The sequence below is a fragment of the Molossus molossus genome, unplaced genomic scaffold (assembly GCF_014108415.1).
Source record: "Molossus molossus isolate mMolMol1 unplaced genomic scaffold, mMolMol1.p scaffold_m16_p_8, whole genome shotgun sequence".
In the NCBI taxonomy this organism is placed as follows: domain Eukaryota; kingdom Metazoa; phylum Chordata; class Mammalia; order Chiroptera; family Molossidae; genus Molossus; species Molossus molossus.
In genome coordinates this window covers 6232973-6249060 of record NW_023425402.1, presented here as the reverse complement: position 1 = coordinate 6249060, position 16088 = coordinate 6232973, and the positions used below count along the sequence as shown (strand labels likewise).

The following is a 16088-nucleotide window of genomic DNA, read 5'->3' as shown; positions in this document are numbered from 1 at the left end:
AACCAAAGAAACAATTTTAAATGTCCAGAACAGGCAAATACCAAGACAGAAAGTAGATCAGTGTTTGCTTGAGGTTATGAAGTGGGAAGTGACCATTAATGAATATATATAGCATTTCTTTTAGGGAGGACAAAAAGGTCTAAATTGGATTATAGCGATGATTGTGCAACCCTATAAACACACTAAAAACCAATGAGTTGTATATTCTAAATGGGTGAATTATACGGTATGTGAATTCTATCTCAATAAAGCTGTTTAAAAGAAATGAGTCGATTTTCATCTGCTTGGGGGAAATATTCCAATGAAAATGCATGAGCTAGGCTACTGGACAGAGAGGGTTTCACAGCTACACTTCCTCTGTTGGAGTTACTTGGAACTAAAAGAACAACAGACTGAGCATATAAAAACAGGGTTTAGAAATAAAATCAAGTATAATTACCAATCACCAACATACTTAATTGTAAACACATTATATATGAAACATAAATAGTAGGGTACATAAATGACTAATTATAATTCTGCTGAGCTGGTGGGAAAGAATAGCCTAGGTTTAAGAGAGACAAGGTTTTGCCCTAGCTGGTTTGCTCAGTGGTTAGCGCACTGGCCTCTCAGACCAACGTGTTGTGGATCAGTCGCCGGCCCTGATCAGAGTTGTATGGGAGTCAACCAATCGATGTGTCGCTCTCACATTGATATTTCTCCCTCCCTCTCTCTGTTTCTCTCTCCCTCCCTCCCACTCTGTCTGAAAATAAATGGAAATAAATAAATTCCTGAGGTTAGGATTTAAAACAGAGAAAGAAATAAAGTTTTGGGCTCAAAGACCTTATCCTGAGAGAAAATAGTTAAAAAGAGTCAGGTGACACTTTTCCCCATCAACCACCAACCTCCGCCCTGAAGCCTTTGAAGAGAGAGATGCTCTAGTTTGATTTCTTTTATTAAAATATAACTGACATATAACATTACATCGATTTCAGTTGTATAAGATAATGATTCAATAATTTTAATGTATAATTGATCCCTGTTTTTATTTTTTATTTATTTTTTTATCCTCACCCAAGGATAAAACATTTTTCCATATTTTGTTCAGATAGAGTAGGAGGGAGAGAGAGAGAGAGAAACATTGACATGAAAGGGACACATCAAGTAGTTGCCACCCACATGACCCAACCAGGGCCAAACTCCAACCGAGGTATGTGCCCTTAGCGGGAACCAAACCCGGGTCCCTCTGGACCGCAGGCAACGCTCTAACCGCTGAGCAAAACTGGCAAGGGCTGATCCCTGTTTTTTTTGTTTTGTTTTGTTTTGTTTTGTTTTGTTTTGGTACATGCCCCTAGCGGGAACCGAACCCGGGACTCTCTGGTCCACAGGCCAACGCTCCAACCGCTGAGCCAAACTGGCCAGGGCCTGATCCCTGTTTTTAAAAAATATGTTTTTATTGATTTTTTTAGAGAGACAGAGAGAAACATCAATGAAAGAAAAACATCAATCAGCTGCCTCCTGCACGCAAGCGCGCGCGCGTGCGTAAACACCACTGAGGCATGTGCCCTGACAAGGAATCAAACCAGTGACATCTTGGTGCACAAGATAATGCTCAATCAACTCAGCCAACCGCCTGGGTCAATATTTTTATATGTTTTGAAATGATCACCACAATAGATCTAGTTAACATCCATTACACACATAGTTACAAACTTTTTTCTTGTTATGAGAATGTTTAAGATCTACTCTCTGAGAAAATGGGACTCTAGCACACTGCTGGTGGGAATGCAGACTGGTGCAGCCACTATGGAAAACAATATGGTGTTTTCTCAAAAAATTAAAAATGGAATTGCCATTTGACCTAGTGATTTCACTTCTAGGAATATATCCTAAGAAGCCTGAAACACCAATCAGAAAGAGTATATGCACCCCTATGTTCACAGCAGTGCTATTTACAATAGCTAAGATCTGGAAACAGCCCAGGTGTCCATCAGTAAATGAACAGATAAAAAAGCTGTGATACATTTACAAAATGGAATACTATACAGCTGTAAGAAAGAAAGATCTCTTACCCTTTGAGATGACATTGAAGAATATTATGCTGAGCAAAATAAGCCAGTCAGAGAAAGATTAAGTACTACATAATCTCACTTATTTATGGAATATCATGAACAAAATAAGCTGTCAATCAAAATAGATCCAGAGACATGGAAGTAGGGAACAGACTGACAAACCTCAGAGGGATGGGGGTTCCAGGGGTTGGGAAGAGATAAACCAAAGAACTTATATGCATATATACACAACCAATGGACACAAACAATAGTTTGGAGAAAGCAGGAGGGGGGTGGGAGAGGGTAGGAGGGGGTAAAGGGAGAAAAACAGGGGGACATCTGTAATACTTTCAACAATTAAAAAAAAGGATCTACTCTCTTAGCGACTTTAAAATAAACAATACAGTATTATTAACTGTAGTCACCATATTGTACTTCATAACTCCATGACCTATTTACATATAGCATTTGTACCTTTTGACTCCCTTCATACATTTAGTCCCCCTCCCTCTGGAAACCACCAATCTGTGCTCAATATCTAAGAGTTCAATTACTTCTGTTTTTTATATTCCACATATAAGTGAGGTCATACTGTATTTGTTTTTCCCTAAGTTACTTTACTTAGCATAATGCTCTTAATGTCCAACCATGTTGTCACAATGGCAGAATCTTTTTATGGTTGAATAACATTTCAGTGTGTGTGCGTGTATGTGTTTATGTTTATCCATTCATTTATCAACAGACATTTGGGTCACTTTATTCATTTTCTTTATCCATTCACCCATCAATGGACATTTAGGATGCTTCTATATCTTGGCTATTTGTAAATAATGATGCAATAAACGGGGGTGCAGATACATTTTTGTTAGTATTTTCTCTTCCTTTGGCTACAAGTGGGATTGCTGGATCATATGGTAGTTCTATTTTTAAGTTTTTTAAAATATATTTTATTGATATTTTTAGAGAGTAAGGGAGAAAGAGATAGAAACATTGTTGTGAGAGAGAAATATCGATCAGCTGCTCCCTGCATGCTCCCCACTGGGGATCAAGCCCGCAACCCGGCATGTGCCCTGACCAGGAATCGAACTGGGACCTCTCAGTCCATGGGACGATGCTCAGCCTACTGAGCCACACCAGCCGGGTTATTTTTAACTTTTTGAGGAACCTCCATACTGTTTTCCCTAGTGGCTGCACCAATTTACATTCCCACCAACACTGCACAAGGGATTCCTTTTCTCCACATCCTTGCCAATACTTACTTCTTTTGTCTTTTTGATAATAACCATTCTAACAGGTGTGAGGTGATATCTTACTGTGGATTTGATTTGCATTTCCCTGATAAGTAGTAATGTTGAATACTTTTTTATGTACCTGGTTTGCCATCTATATGTCTTCTTTGGAAAAATGTGTATTCAAATCCTCTACCGCTTTTTAATTGGACTGTTTGGTTTTTTTGCTACTGAGTTATATTATGTTTTGGATATTATCCCTTATCAGATATATGATTTACAAATATTTTCTCTCATTTGATAGGTTGCCTTTTCATTTTGTTGATGGTTTCCTGTGCTGTGCAGAAGCTCTTTAGTTTGATGTAGTCGCACTTGTCCATTTTTTGCTTTTGTGGCCTTGGCTTTTGGTGTCAAATCCAAAAAACATTGTCAAGACCCATGTCAAGGATCCAGTTTGATTTTAAGAAATAGTGCTGCCTTGCTCCATTGGTTGGAGCATCATCCCATACACCAAAATGCTGTGGGTTTGATCCTGGGTCGATACACACATGGGAAGCAATCAACTGATGATGCTTCTCACATTGATGTTTCTCTCTCTCCCTAACATCAATAAAAACATATCCTCCAGTGAGGACTAAAAAAAAAAAAAAAAAAAAAAGTGAGACAGTGCTGCCCTAACAGCCAAACTGTCCCTAACAACCCACTCAGTTTCCAATCATTTCACCTCTAACACCAAGGGCTACAGGAGTGTGTTAGTCGGGGAGCCTTCAATTAGTCTCCACAGCAGCACTGTCCAGAAGAACTTTCTGTGATGATGGACATCTTCCACAGCCTACAAATCATACTGAGTACTTGAAATGTGGCTGGTGCAAATAAAAAATTCATTTAATTTTGTTTAATTTTAATTTAAATAACCACACATGGCTAGTGGCTACCATATTGAACAGAATTATATAGCAATACTATCCAATAGAAATATCATGTGAGCCATGGGTTTAAAGTTTCTAGTAGTCACATGAAAAAGTTTTTTAAAAAGCAAAATTAACTTTAATACATATTATTTAAATCAATATACCCAAAATATTATCATTTCAACATGTCACCAATGTAAAAATAATTATGAAGATATTCTGCCCTGTGTTTTTGTACTATAGCTTTAAAATCCCATGTGTATTACACTTGTAGCACATCTCAATTTGGGTCAGCCAACATTTCAAGTGTCCAGTAGTCACTTGAACAGAACAACTCGAAAGAATCTTAAAGCCCTTTCTGCACCACCCAGTTCTCCCTTCTCCTTTCTCCCTAAATCCAAGAAGAGTCAGTGTCAAGAACTCTTCCTGTTCTTTCTCCTTTAGTGTCATTCACCACACCTGGGTATAGTAGGCTGGGAGTTACCCCCATCTAAAAATATCTCACCCAAAACTTCCACAAATTCCACCAAGTAGATTAATTTTGTTTAATAAATAAATGGGGGCTGTAGGAAAGGCTACAGTTATTAGCATCACAATGTGGATTAGAGGGTACTGCCTCCTGAAAGAACAGTTGGCTCTACACCCCTCATCAAGCAAGAGGATGAAACTCTCCATAATGTACTCTCTTTTTTTTTAGTCTTCATCTGAGAATATTTTTCCATTTATCTTCAGATAGAGTGGGAGGGAGAGAGAGTCACATTGACTGGTTGCCTCCTGCATGACCCCAACCAGGGCCAGAGATTGAACCACAACCGAGGTATATGCCCTTGACGGGAATTGAACCCGCCACTCTTTGGTCCATGGGCCAACGCTCCAACTGCTGAGTCAAACCAGCCAGGACTCAATAATGTACTCAATAAAGAATTCTGAAAGAATTGAAAACAAAACAACAACAACAAAAAGCCAAAGCCTTTATAGTAACACTTGAAAGAAACAATAAAAAAAAAACAAAAAAACCCATTTTAAGAACTTCCAAAATGAATGGGTGACAAATTAGTGAGCAATAATTTATTTCCTATGGTGGCAAAAGCAGTCTTGATGCTGTCACTGTTCCTTTCAGCTCTCTGAGTGGGAGAAGAGGTGGGGCTGAAGTCACTGAAGACCAAGGAATAGCCAAGCAAGAGAGGCAATGCTGCTTGGTGCCTCAGGAAGAAAAGGTGGGCTCCCCCATGGAAAATTAGTGTAGTTCTCATTAAAAGGCAAACTAGTCTTACTGGTGTGACTCAGCTGGCTGGAGCTTCATCCCATGGACCAAAGGGTAGAGGGTTTTATTTCTGGTCAGGACACATGCCCACATTGCAGGCTTGATCCCTAATCAGAATGTGTTGTGTATAAGAGGCAACTGATAGATGTTTCTTTCTCTTCTCTCTCTCTCACCCTTCCTCTTGCTCTCTAAAAGAAAAAGAAAAAAAGGCAAACATAACCTTCAGAGAAGATAAGGCAGCAAGAGACAAATCTACCATATGAGAGCAGGTAAAATCAAGAACTAGTGGCAAAAGGAAATATGGAGTAAACACAGAGTATTAAAGAATCGGGCATCAGAACAGTATTTCTTAATATTCGTCTATAATTAAGGTCCTCGAAATTCAGTATTTATCTCATTTGAGCCTGACAACAACCTGTGAGGTAATCAAGATGTAATTTAATTCAAGTTCACAAATAAAGGAACTCAAAGACATTAAGCAAGCAGTTAAAGTGATTTCCCCAAGGCTCATGAAGAAAGGAATGTGTGTATATACCAATTGCAGTAATGAAGAGCACATTTACACATAATAATTATTTAAGCTGATTTAAAACGCTGAAAATTTTGCATTTCCTACAGTTGAATTTTTTTCCCTAACACTTACATCAGTGGTCAGCACTGCCCAAGGGACTTTTGGAGATAAAATAACATATGCACTGCTGGGGCTGTACCCCGGAAGATTCTGATTGAAGTAGAGCCCGGGGAGGGCCCAGGCATCTGTATTTTATCAAGTATTACAGGTGGTTCTGCTGCACTGTAAAGGGCAAAGAGCACTGCTTACACTGACAGGAAGAGCTAACACAGGAAGGCTGAGGCTCAAGGAATGCCTGTGATTAAGGAAAGCCAACCAAAGTACTCCACAGTATCTCTGGAAAACAGCCTTCCTCCCCAAGCTTTGCCCAGGCTCAGGCCTCACGGGGTACCTGGCTCTCGGGACTGGCTATCATCACAAATGTGCAGGTCCAGGCGGGAGATGAGCAGATGGTAGGAGGACTCTTTCACATCAAATTTCTCAAAGTACTGGCTGAGGCGGTTGCTGCTGTTGCTGCTGCTGCCCTGGCTGCCACCAAATGCCTGGGCCCAGGACTGGTGGGCACTGGGAGCAGGTGGAGTGGTCTACATGCGGCAGAGAGAAAAACAAGACGTCCAGACCCTGAGAGACTCCTCTGCATGCTTTTTAAAGTTTTAGTCCAGCCTAAAGAAAAGCACAATTCAACAAGATGCCCCTTCCCTCTCATAGCTGTTCATCTTATAACTCAGGTCTGTCCCACCTAAATTACCCAAATTCCAAAAAGCCTATTTAAAATTAGTCCAGTAACTGTCAGAGTACTGTTCTGAGATTTGAATTGCCCTCCAAGCACTTACCCCTCAGGACTGAGCTGACTGATGCTAAAACACCTACTCAGGAGTCTTCCCTAAATACCCTCTTTCAGCCCCGGTAGTTAGATGCCTTGTCTTTGTGCTCTCACAGCATACTGCTACAGCATTTATCACATCCTAGTGCAATAACTTGTTGATGGTACATATTTCAAAACAAGAACTCCAAGGACAGGAACAAGAGCATTATTCTACTTTTCCTCTCCAGTGGTGAGCATTATATTCCTAACACACCAGAGGCATCCAGTGAACAGAATAAATTAATAAATCAGAGGCCGAGGCAAAGCCTATGCACATCGAGAAGCAAATGACAAATCCCCCAAATAAGCCAAATAAAGTCTAGACTCCACCTATGTTGGCATGAATTAGGTTGGGCCTACCATTTCCACAGCCCCACCATAGTATTATACCTGTACAGGTTCAGGGGCCAGGCTCTTTCTCTGCTGGGCAGACTTCTCCATGGCCTCACTCAGTGACTCTGCATACTTCATCATAGCCTTGAGCTGTGAGTCAGTCAGCACCCAGAGCAGGTCGTCCAACAGGAACATCAGCTTGGAGGCTACCACATTGCAATCTTTGGTCTGAAGGTGCCACACAGAACACAGATTCAACATCTTGTATCATTCCAACTCTTCAAAGTCACTATTGCCCAATCAATTTCAGAGATGGCTTTTCAATCCCCAGGACATAAAAGGAAAGTATCAGGCACTTTGGAGAGTCAATTTCTTAAAACTACTAAAGCAGCAACAGACAACAGCCAGCTACCTATGTCAGTGTTCTTATACATGGGTAAAAATTGTGGTTTCCAAAATTAAAATGACAGGGAGGTGGAAATGTTCTCTTATTAGTGGGTACTATGCAACACTGAATGACAGGCCCTGCCCTTTTAACTTTCATTCCAGAGGCCAATAACATCAAGAAAAGACAGTACATCAACTCCCAGGCTGTCTAGGAGAATGGGAGATGGAAGTTTTCATGAGGACAGAGAACACACTCACTCGTCTCTTGAGGGCTATTTGGATTCTGCCTTGGTTGGTAATAAGCCTCAGTGGGGTGGTGACTAGGTCCTGATCACCATTGTCTGTAGCATCTGCCTCAATCCGAAGTGTTTGCCAAGTTATTTCCTTAAATGTTAAAACCTGGAAGGAGAGAGAGAGTAAAATCCCTTTTCTGTGGATTAAATTAACCAAAAGGCAAGAAGTCCAAGGGAAAAAGACTAGCAAGGTAGAGACTCCCACCACTCTCAGTTGGGATTCCACCAATAGAAGGCAATGGATCAGAGATCCATAATTGAGGAAAGAATATAGCAATAACACTGGACAGAGGGATGCCTGCATTCTCAGGAACAGGGGATCATTTGAGGAAATCCCCCAACGCAGGAATACTATCCTTTAATAATCAGTCCTACTTTTAAATCCCCCCTTCTCTCCTTGTGCAATACAAGGGCTGTCACCTCTCCTCGGTGGGGGTCGGTGATGCGGGTGAGACGGAGGTCACTCTGCTGCCAGCTGGGGTTGACACTATAGCCCTGAAGCTGCCACAATTCAAAAGAAGCGTGGAAGGCCTTGGAGTGAATCTTGATGGTGATGGAATTGACGATAATAAACATCCCTTCCACCACCTTCTCGGCAAAGCCATACTCACTACAACAAAGGAGGCAGAACAAGTTCAGAATCGTGTGCAACCATATACACTCTTTGTTCTGCAATACAGCAGACAAGACTGTTAACAATGCTCACCTTTAGGTGCTAGAACTATGGATGATTTTTTTCCTTTATTTCTCCCCTCCCATTTCTACGTTCTTGTATTTTTTAAACTGCTAATAAAATTTTATGATGATGCAGTACTCTTTTTAATGAGACTTCTTAAAGAAAAAATGGAATAAAAGAAAGAGTTTACCAAGAAACAATCTCCTTCCTCGTACAAAGAATAAATTGAAAAATCTTTTTATAGTTCACAAATTACCTGAAATAAACATTTGAGTATTTTCTGTGAGGGGAGGTATAACTACAGAAAGGAAACACTAAGTTTCTATAAAGTTTTCAAAGGACAGAGCATACTCTGCAAAGGCCACGGAAAGAGGAAAGAAATACAGCTAGGTGAGCAAGAGGTATAATACTGTGAAATTTTATGAAAAACAGTCCCACCTTTACTCTATCAAATCCATCTCAAAGATAGTAAGTGTACTTCCACAGTGAGAGGCCAGAAATGGCAAGGAGAAAAATAAAAATCATCTTGTAGTACTACTGGATGTGGAAAACAAAGACATTCTTCACATTTAAGTGAAATCAATTCTCATTACAAGAGAGGAAAAGAAGGTCTGGGAATTACAAACTAAAACAAACAAATATATTCAGTTGACCTTTGAACAACAGGGGGCTTGGGACACTGACTCCCTGATGCAGTCGAAAATTCACATATAACTTTCGACTCTTTCCCAACTTAACTACTAAGAGCTTACTGTTGACCAGAACCTTACCAGTAACATAAACAGTTGATTAACACATTTTGTATGTTATATGTATAATATACTGTATTCTTACAATAAAGTAAGCTAGAGAAAAGAAAATATTAAGAAAATCATATGGAAGAGAAAACACATATATAGTACTGTACATATTTATTGAAAAAAACCCAGCCCTGGCCACATGGTTCAGTTGGTTGAAGTGTCATTCTGTATACCAAAAAAGGTTGCAGGTTCGATTCCTAGTCAAGGCATATACCTATATTGGGGGTTCAATCCCTCAAGAGGCAAGATGTCTCTCTTTCTCTCTCTCTCTTCTCCCTTCCTCTTTCTCTAAAATCAATGAACATATCCTCAGGTGAGAATTAAAAAATAATAATTTTTAAAATAGGAAAAACCAACGTATGGCATTAAAAATCAGGATAAAAGTTATCCTTAGGGGTGGGTATGATTATAAAGGACACAGAAGGTTTCTGGGATACTGTTTCCTAACGTGTTAACTTAGGAAATCACTGCACTGCCCTGGCTGATTTGGCTCAGCGGTTAGAGCGTCAGCCTGTGGTCCAGAGACACCCAGGTTCAGTTCCCGCTAAAGGCACGTACCTCAGTTGCAGTTTGTCCCTGGCCCTGGTTGGGTCAATGCGGAAGGCAGTCAGTCAATGTGTCCCTTTCACATAGATGTGTGTCTCTCTCTCTCTCTCTCTCTCTCTCTCTCTCTCCTTCCCTCCCTCGCTCCCTCCCACTCTATCTGAACAAAAAAATGAAAAAATGTCCTCAGGTGAGGATTAAAAAAATAAAAAACCTGGTGTAAGAATTAACCAAAAAAAATAAAAGTTCTAAAATTGATTGTGGTGATCACACAACCTGGTATATATACTAAAAACCACTAAACTGAACATTTTAAATGGATGACTTCTATGGTATGAAAATTATATCTCAATAAAGCTGTTTTTGAAAAATGTGCTGACAAAATACTAAGTGACTTATGAACAGGTCATTTATTGCTGCACTATTTTTAACAGCAAAGAACCTGGAAATAATTCAAATATCTATCAATAGAGAAATGGCCATATATCTATCATACCTCTATAAGATATTACTAGTCCAGCCAGTGTGGCTCTGTGGTTGAGCATCGACCCATGCACCAAGAAGTCACCAGTTTAATTCCCGCTCAGGACACATGCCCAGGTTGTGGGCCTGATCCCCAGTGCGGGGTATGCAGGAGGCAGCCAGTTGATGGTCTCTCTCATCGATGTTTCTATCTCTCATTTCCTTTCTCTTTAAAAATCAATAAAGAAAAAAAAATTTTAAATATATATATATAAAATACTACATAAAAATAAAATATCCTGCAAGTGCAAAAAGAAATAAGTGCCCAGCCCTGGCCAGTTTGGCTCAGCGATTAGAGTGTCGGCCTGCGGTCCGGAGAGACCCGGGTTCGGTTCCCGCTAAGGGCACGTACCTCGGTTGCAGTTTGTCCCCGGCCCTGGTTGGTCGTGCGGGTGGCAGCCACTCGATGTGTCCCTTCACATCGATGTTTCTCTCTCTCTCTCCCTTCCTCTCTCTCCCTCCCACTCTATCTGTACAAAAAAAAAAAAAAAAAAAAAAGGAAAAATATCCTCGGGTGAGGATAATAAATAAATAAATAAATAAGTGCCCGGCCAATGTGGCTCAGTGGTTGAGCATCGACCCATGCACCAAGACATCACTGGTTCAATTCTGGTCATATCACATGCCCGGGTTGTGGGCCAAATCCCCAGTGGGGGACTTGCAGGAGGCAGCCAATCGATGTTCTCTCTCATCGATATTTCTATCTTTTTCCTTCTCCCTTCCTTTCTCTCTAAAAATCGATAATAAAAAAAAGAAAGAAAGAAGGAACACTTCTATAGAGTGATCTCCAGGACATACTTTTTTTATTTTATTTTTTATCCTCACCTGAGGACATTTTTACATTTATCTTCAGATAGAGTGGGAGGGAGAAAGGAAGAAAGAGAGAGAGAGAAACATCGATGTGAGAGAGACACATCTACTGGCTGCCACCCACATGACCCCAACCAGGACCAGGGACAAACTGCAACCGAGGCACGTGCCCTTAGCGGGAACCGAATCCGGGTCTCTCTGGACCACAGGCCTATGTTCTAACTGCTGCGCCAAACCGGCCAGGGCTCCAGGATACACTTTTTTTTTTTTTTAATCCTCACCTGAGGACATTTGTCCATTTTTTGTTCAGAGAGAGTGGGAGGGAGAAAGAGGAAGAGAGAGAGAGAGAAACATCAATGTGAAAGGGACACATTGAGTGGCTGCCACCCACACGACCAACCAGGGCCAGGGACAAACTGCCACCGAGGTACATGCCCTTAGCAGGAACCAAACCCAGGTCTCTCTGGACCGCAGGCCGACGCTCTAACCGCCGAGCCAAACTGGCCAGGGCCACGATATACTTTTAAAAGAAAAAAAGCACAATGCAAAGTGTTTATGGTATACTACATTTTGTGTAAGAAAGGGAGTGAGGACAACAGAAATAAATATACATATAACATACTTTGTTTTATAATTTTAACTTTGGAACTACGTAATTTGACTCAGTTAAAAGATAAATTTATTTATTTATTTATTTTCCTTTATTGATTTTAGAGAGAGAGGAAGGGAGAAGGAAAGAGAAATAGAAACATTAATGAGAGAGAACACTGATAGGCCGCCTCCTGCATGCCCCCACAGGGGATCGGGCCCACAACCTGGGCATGTGTCCTGACCAGGAATTGAACCAGCGACCTCCTAATGCATGGGTCGATGCTCAACCACTGGCCCAGGCTAAAAAATAAATTTAAAAACAAACTAATATAAAACTCCTAGAAGATAACATAGGAGAAAATGTAGATGATCTTGGATATGGTGATGCCTTTTTAGATACAACAACAAAGACAAGATTCATGAAAGAAATATGAATAAGCTGGACTTTGTTAAATTAAATACTTCTGTTCTGCAAAGACAGTATCAAGAGAATGAGAAGATAAGCCACAGACTTGCAAAAGACTCGAAAAAGACACATCTGATCAAAGATTTATCCAAAATATAAAAAGAACTCTTAAAGCTCAACAATAAGAAAAACACCCACCCTGCCTGGTTTGCTCAGTGGTTAGAGCACTGGCCTGTGGTCTGGAGAGACCCGGGTTCACTTCCCACTAAGGGCAGGTACCTCGGTTACAGTTTGTCCCCGGCCCTGGTTGGGTCGTGCAGGTGGCAGCCACTCAATGTGTTTCTCTCTCTCTCTCTCTGTCTCTCTCTCTCTCTCTCTCTTCTTCTTTTTCCCTCCTGCTCTATCTAAATAAAAAATGGAAAAATGTCCTCAGGTAAGGATAAAAAAAACAGAAAAAAATCAATTAGAAAATAGGCCAAAGACCTTATTAGATACCTCACCAAAGATACCCAAATGGCAAATAGGCATATGAAAAGATTCTCTACATCATGTCATCAGGGAAATGTAAATTAAAACAATGAGACTCCACTACACTCCTATCAGAACAGCCAAAACCCAGAACACTGACAGCACCAAATTCTAACAAGTATGTACAGCAGCAGGAACTCGCACTGATTGTTGGTTATAATGCAAAATGATACAGCCACTATGGAAGACAGTTTGGCAGTTTCTTCCAAAACTAATCATATTCTTCCCATAAGTCTGTTCCTTCTTATTCACCCACGACAGATGAAATCTTATGTTCCCTCAAAAACTTGCACATAGACATTTATAGCACCTTTATTCATAATTGCCAAAATCTGAAAGCAAACAAGGTGTCCTTCAGTAGATGAACTGATAAACTGTGGTCCCCAATGAAATATACTTCAGTGATAAAAAGAAATGAGCAAGAGAGACATAAAAAGACATGGAAGAACCATAAATGCATATTACTAAGTGAAAGAAACCAATCTGAAAAAAAATAAAATCATACTCTATGATTTCAATGATATGACATTCTGAAAAAGGAAAAACCAGACATAATGAAAAGGCCAATGATTGCCAGGGGTTGGGGTTGAGAAGAAAGACGAATAGAAAGAGGATTTTTGGAACAGTGAAATACACTGCATGATTCTATAATGAGTGACAAAAGTCATTATACATTTGTTCAAAAACATAAAATGTACCCACGGGAGTGAACCTTAATGTTAGTAAACTATGGGCTTTGGCTGATTATGATGAGTTAAGGTGGGTTCATCAGTGGTAACAAATGTATCACTCTGGTAGAGGATGTTGACAATGGGAGAGGCTATGCACATGGCAGGGTGGAGCAGGGGTATATGGGAAAATCTCTGTACCTTCCTCTTAATGTTAATGTGAACCTAAAACTACTATTAAAAATGTCTTTTATTTTTTTCTCATTTTAAAAAACATGAAATGCTTCACGAATTTGCATGTCATCCTTACCCAGGGCCATGCTAATCTTCTCTGTATCGTTCCAATTTTAGTAAATGTGCTGCTGAACCAAGCACAAAAACATCTTTTTTAAAAAAAATCTGAAACAAATGAATCTCTCTGTATGTCAAATTAGTACCAAATCACGTGAAGAATGATTTCAAGTGGCAGCCACTCAATGTGTCCCTTTCACGTCGATGTTTCTGTTTCTCTCTCTCTCTCTCTCTCTCTCTCTCTCTCTCTCTCTCTCTCTCTCTCTCTCTCTCTCTCCCTCTCTCTCCGTCCCACTCTATCTGAACAAAAAATGGAAGAATGTCCTCGGGTGAGGATAAAAAAATAAAAAGTAAAAAAAATAATAAAAAGTAAAAATAAATGTAGTATATAAAAATGTAAAATAGCCCTGGCCAGTTTGGCTCAGCAGTTAGAGCGTCGGCCTGCGGTCCGGAGAGACCCGGGTTCGGTTCCTGCTAAGGGCACGTACTTCGGTTGCAGTTTGTCCCCGGCCCTGGTTGGTCGTGCGGGTGGCAGCCACTCGATGTGTCCCTTCACATCGATGTTTCTCTCTCTCTCTCCCTTCCTCTCTCTCCCTCCCACTCTATCTGTACAAAAAAAAGGAAAAATATCCTCGGGTGAGGATAAAAAAAAAAAAATGTAAAATAGTAAACTACTCTGGAAAAGTATGACAATTTGTAAAAAGTTAAATCCTTATTTATTACACCACCCAACTATTTTATTCTTAGATATTTACCTAAGAGAAATAAAAGCACATAACCACACAAAACCTTGTATATGTATGTTCATAGCAGCAATACTCACATCAGCCAAATTGGGAAATAAAATGTCCATCAACGAATGGATAACAAGTTGTGGTATATCAACACAAAAGAATATTATTACTTGGCAATAACAGGGGTGAACTACTGATACACTCAGTAACATGAATGAATCTCAAAATAATTATGCTGAATAAAAAAAAAAACAGTGTACATACTATATTATTTCATTTATATGAAGTTATAGAAAATGCAAACTAATCTATAGTAACAGAAAGGCAATGTTTGGGGATAGAAGGAAGAGGAGGAAATGGAAGGGAGGAGATACAAAGGAGAACAACATGTACGGAGGTAATGAGTATGTTCATTATTGTGATTGTGGTGATGGTTTCATGGGTATATGCATATGCCAAAACTTATCAAACTATATACTTTATATGTGTGCAATCTATTTTATGTCCATTATAACATAAAAAAGCTATAAAAAAAAATCCATGGATTCAAAAATAATAAACCTTTTCCATCCTCTCCCCACCCCTCAAAAAATCTCTTTAGAGATTATTAGGGTGTCAACTCATAATTCTTTGTTTACTGAGATATAATTTATATATAACATTGCGTTAGTTTCAGGTATATGTGATTCTTAAATTTGATAAAGGTAAAAAATCCAATATTTATCCTGTCATTCCTATACAAACTGTATTTCAGGGTAATCAAATAGTTGGTGAAAGAAAATTCTTTACAGAAAATAAATGCAAAAGGAAAAAAATAATTATAAAATCCCTATTTTGAATCCCACAATAAAATAAAGATCTAGACAACTACCGTCAATGCTCCTTAAACCACAAGGTGAAAGGTAGAAGAGGATCTTATCATATGCACAAATCAAGATGACATCACATTTATTTATTAGATGTATGTTTACTGATCTTTAGAGAGAGAGAGGAAAGGAGAAGGAGAGAGACAGAAACATCGATGTGAGAGAGAAGCCTCAATTGGCTGCCTCCTGCACACCCACTACTGGGGATCAAGCCAGAAACCCAGGCATGTGCCCTAATGGGAAATCAAACTGGTGACCTCTTGGTGCATGGGACTATGCTCAACCAACTGAGCCACACCAGCCAGGGTCAGGCCAACATCATTTAAATCCACTAATTAATCTTTTTTTTTATCCTCACCTGAGGACATTTTTGCATTTACCTTCAGTAGAGTGGGAGGGAAAGAGGTGGGAAAAGAGAGAGAGAAACAAATACGTGGGAGAGACACATCGAGTGGTTGCCACTCACACAACCCCAACTGGGGCCGGGGACAAACTGCAACCAACGTACATGCCGTTAGCGGGAACCGAACCCAGGTCTCTCTGGACCGCGGGCCGATGCTCTAACCACTGAGCAAAACCGGCCAGGACCACTGATTAATCTTAACCAAAGAAATATTATGTGTATCCAGATATGTTACAATAGGAAATACACAGTACTATTTCTGAAATATTCTTACCAAAAAAAAACAAAAACTGAATCAAAACAAGTCTTTAAATCTAACTACCAAACTAAATGAGAAACTTTTTTTTTTCATCCTCACCTGAGGACA

General features: G+C 39.8%; 1 protein-coding gene and 1 non-coding gene across 9 annotated transcripts in view; both read right to left on the bottom strand.

Moving 5' to 3' along the window:
• Positions 1-16088, bottom strand: part of UHRF1BP1 (UHRF1 binding protein 1) — an 83373-nt gene that overhangs the window by 28218 nt on the left and 39067 nt on the right. For all 8 annotated transcript variants that reach the window (XM_036248123.1, XM_036248125.1, XM_036248126.1 and 5 more), the window contains exons 5-8: positions 8304-8493; positions 7849-7989; positions 7261-7431; positions 6397-6589 (exon numbers count right to left, since the gene is read on the bottom strand). In XM_036248123.1, coding sequence (XP_036104016.1) covers positions 6397-6589; positions 7261-7431; positions 7849-7989; positions 8304-8493 — 695 coding nt within the window. The remainder of the gene's footprint in view (positions 1-6396; positions 6590-7260; positions 7432-7848; positions 7990-8303; positions 8494-16088) is intronic.
• LOC118622045 lies at positions 13697-13802 on the bottom strand. The gene has a single exon (XR_004957883.1). It is a non-coding gene; the product is annotated as a U6 spliceosomal RNA (small nuclear RNA).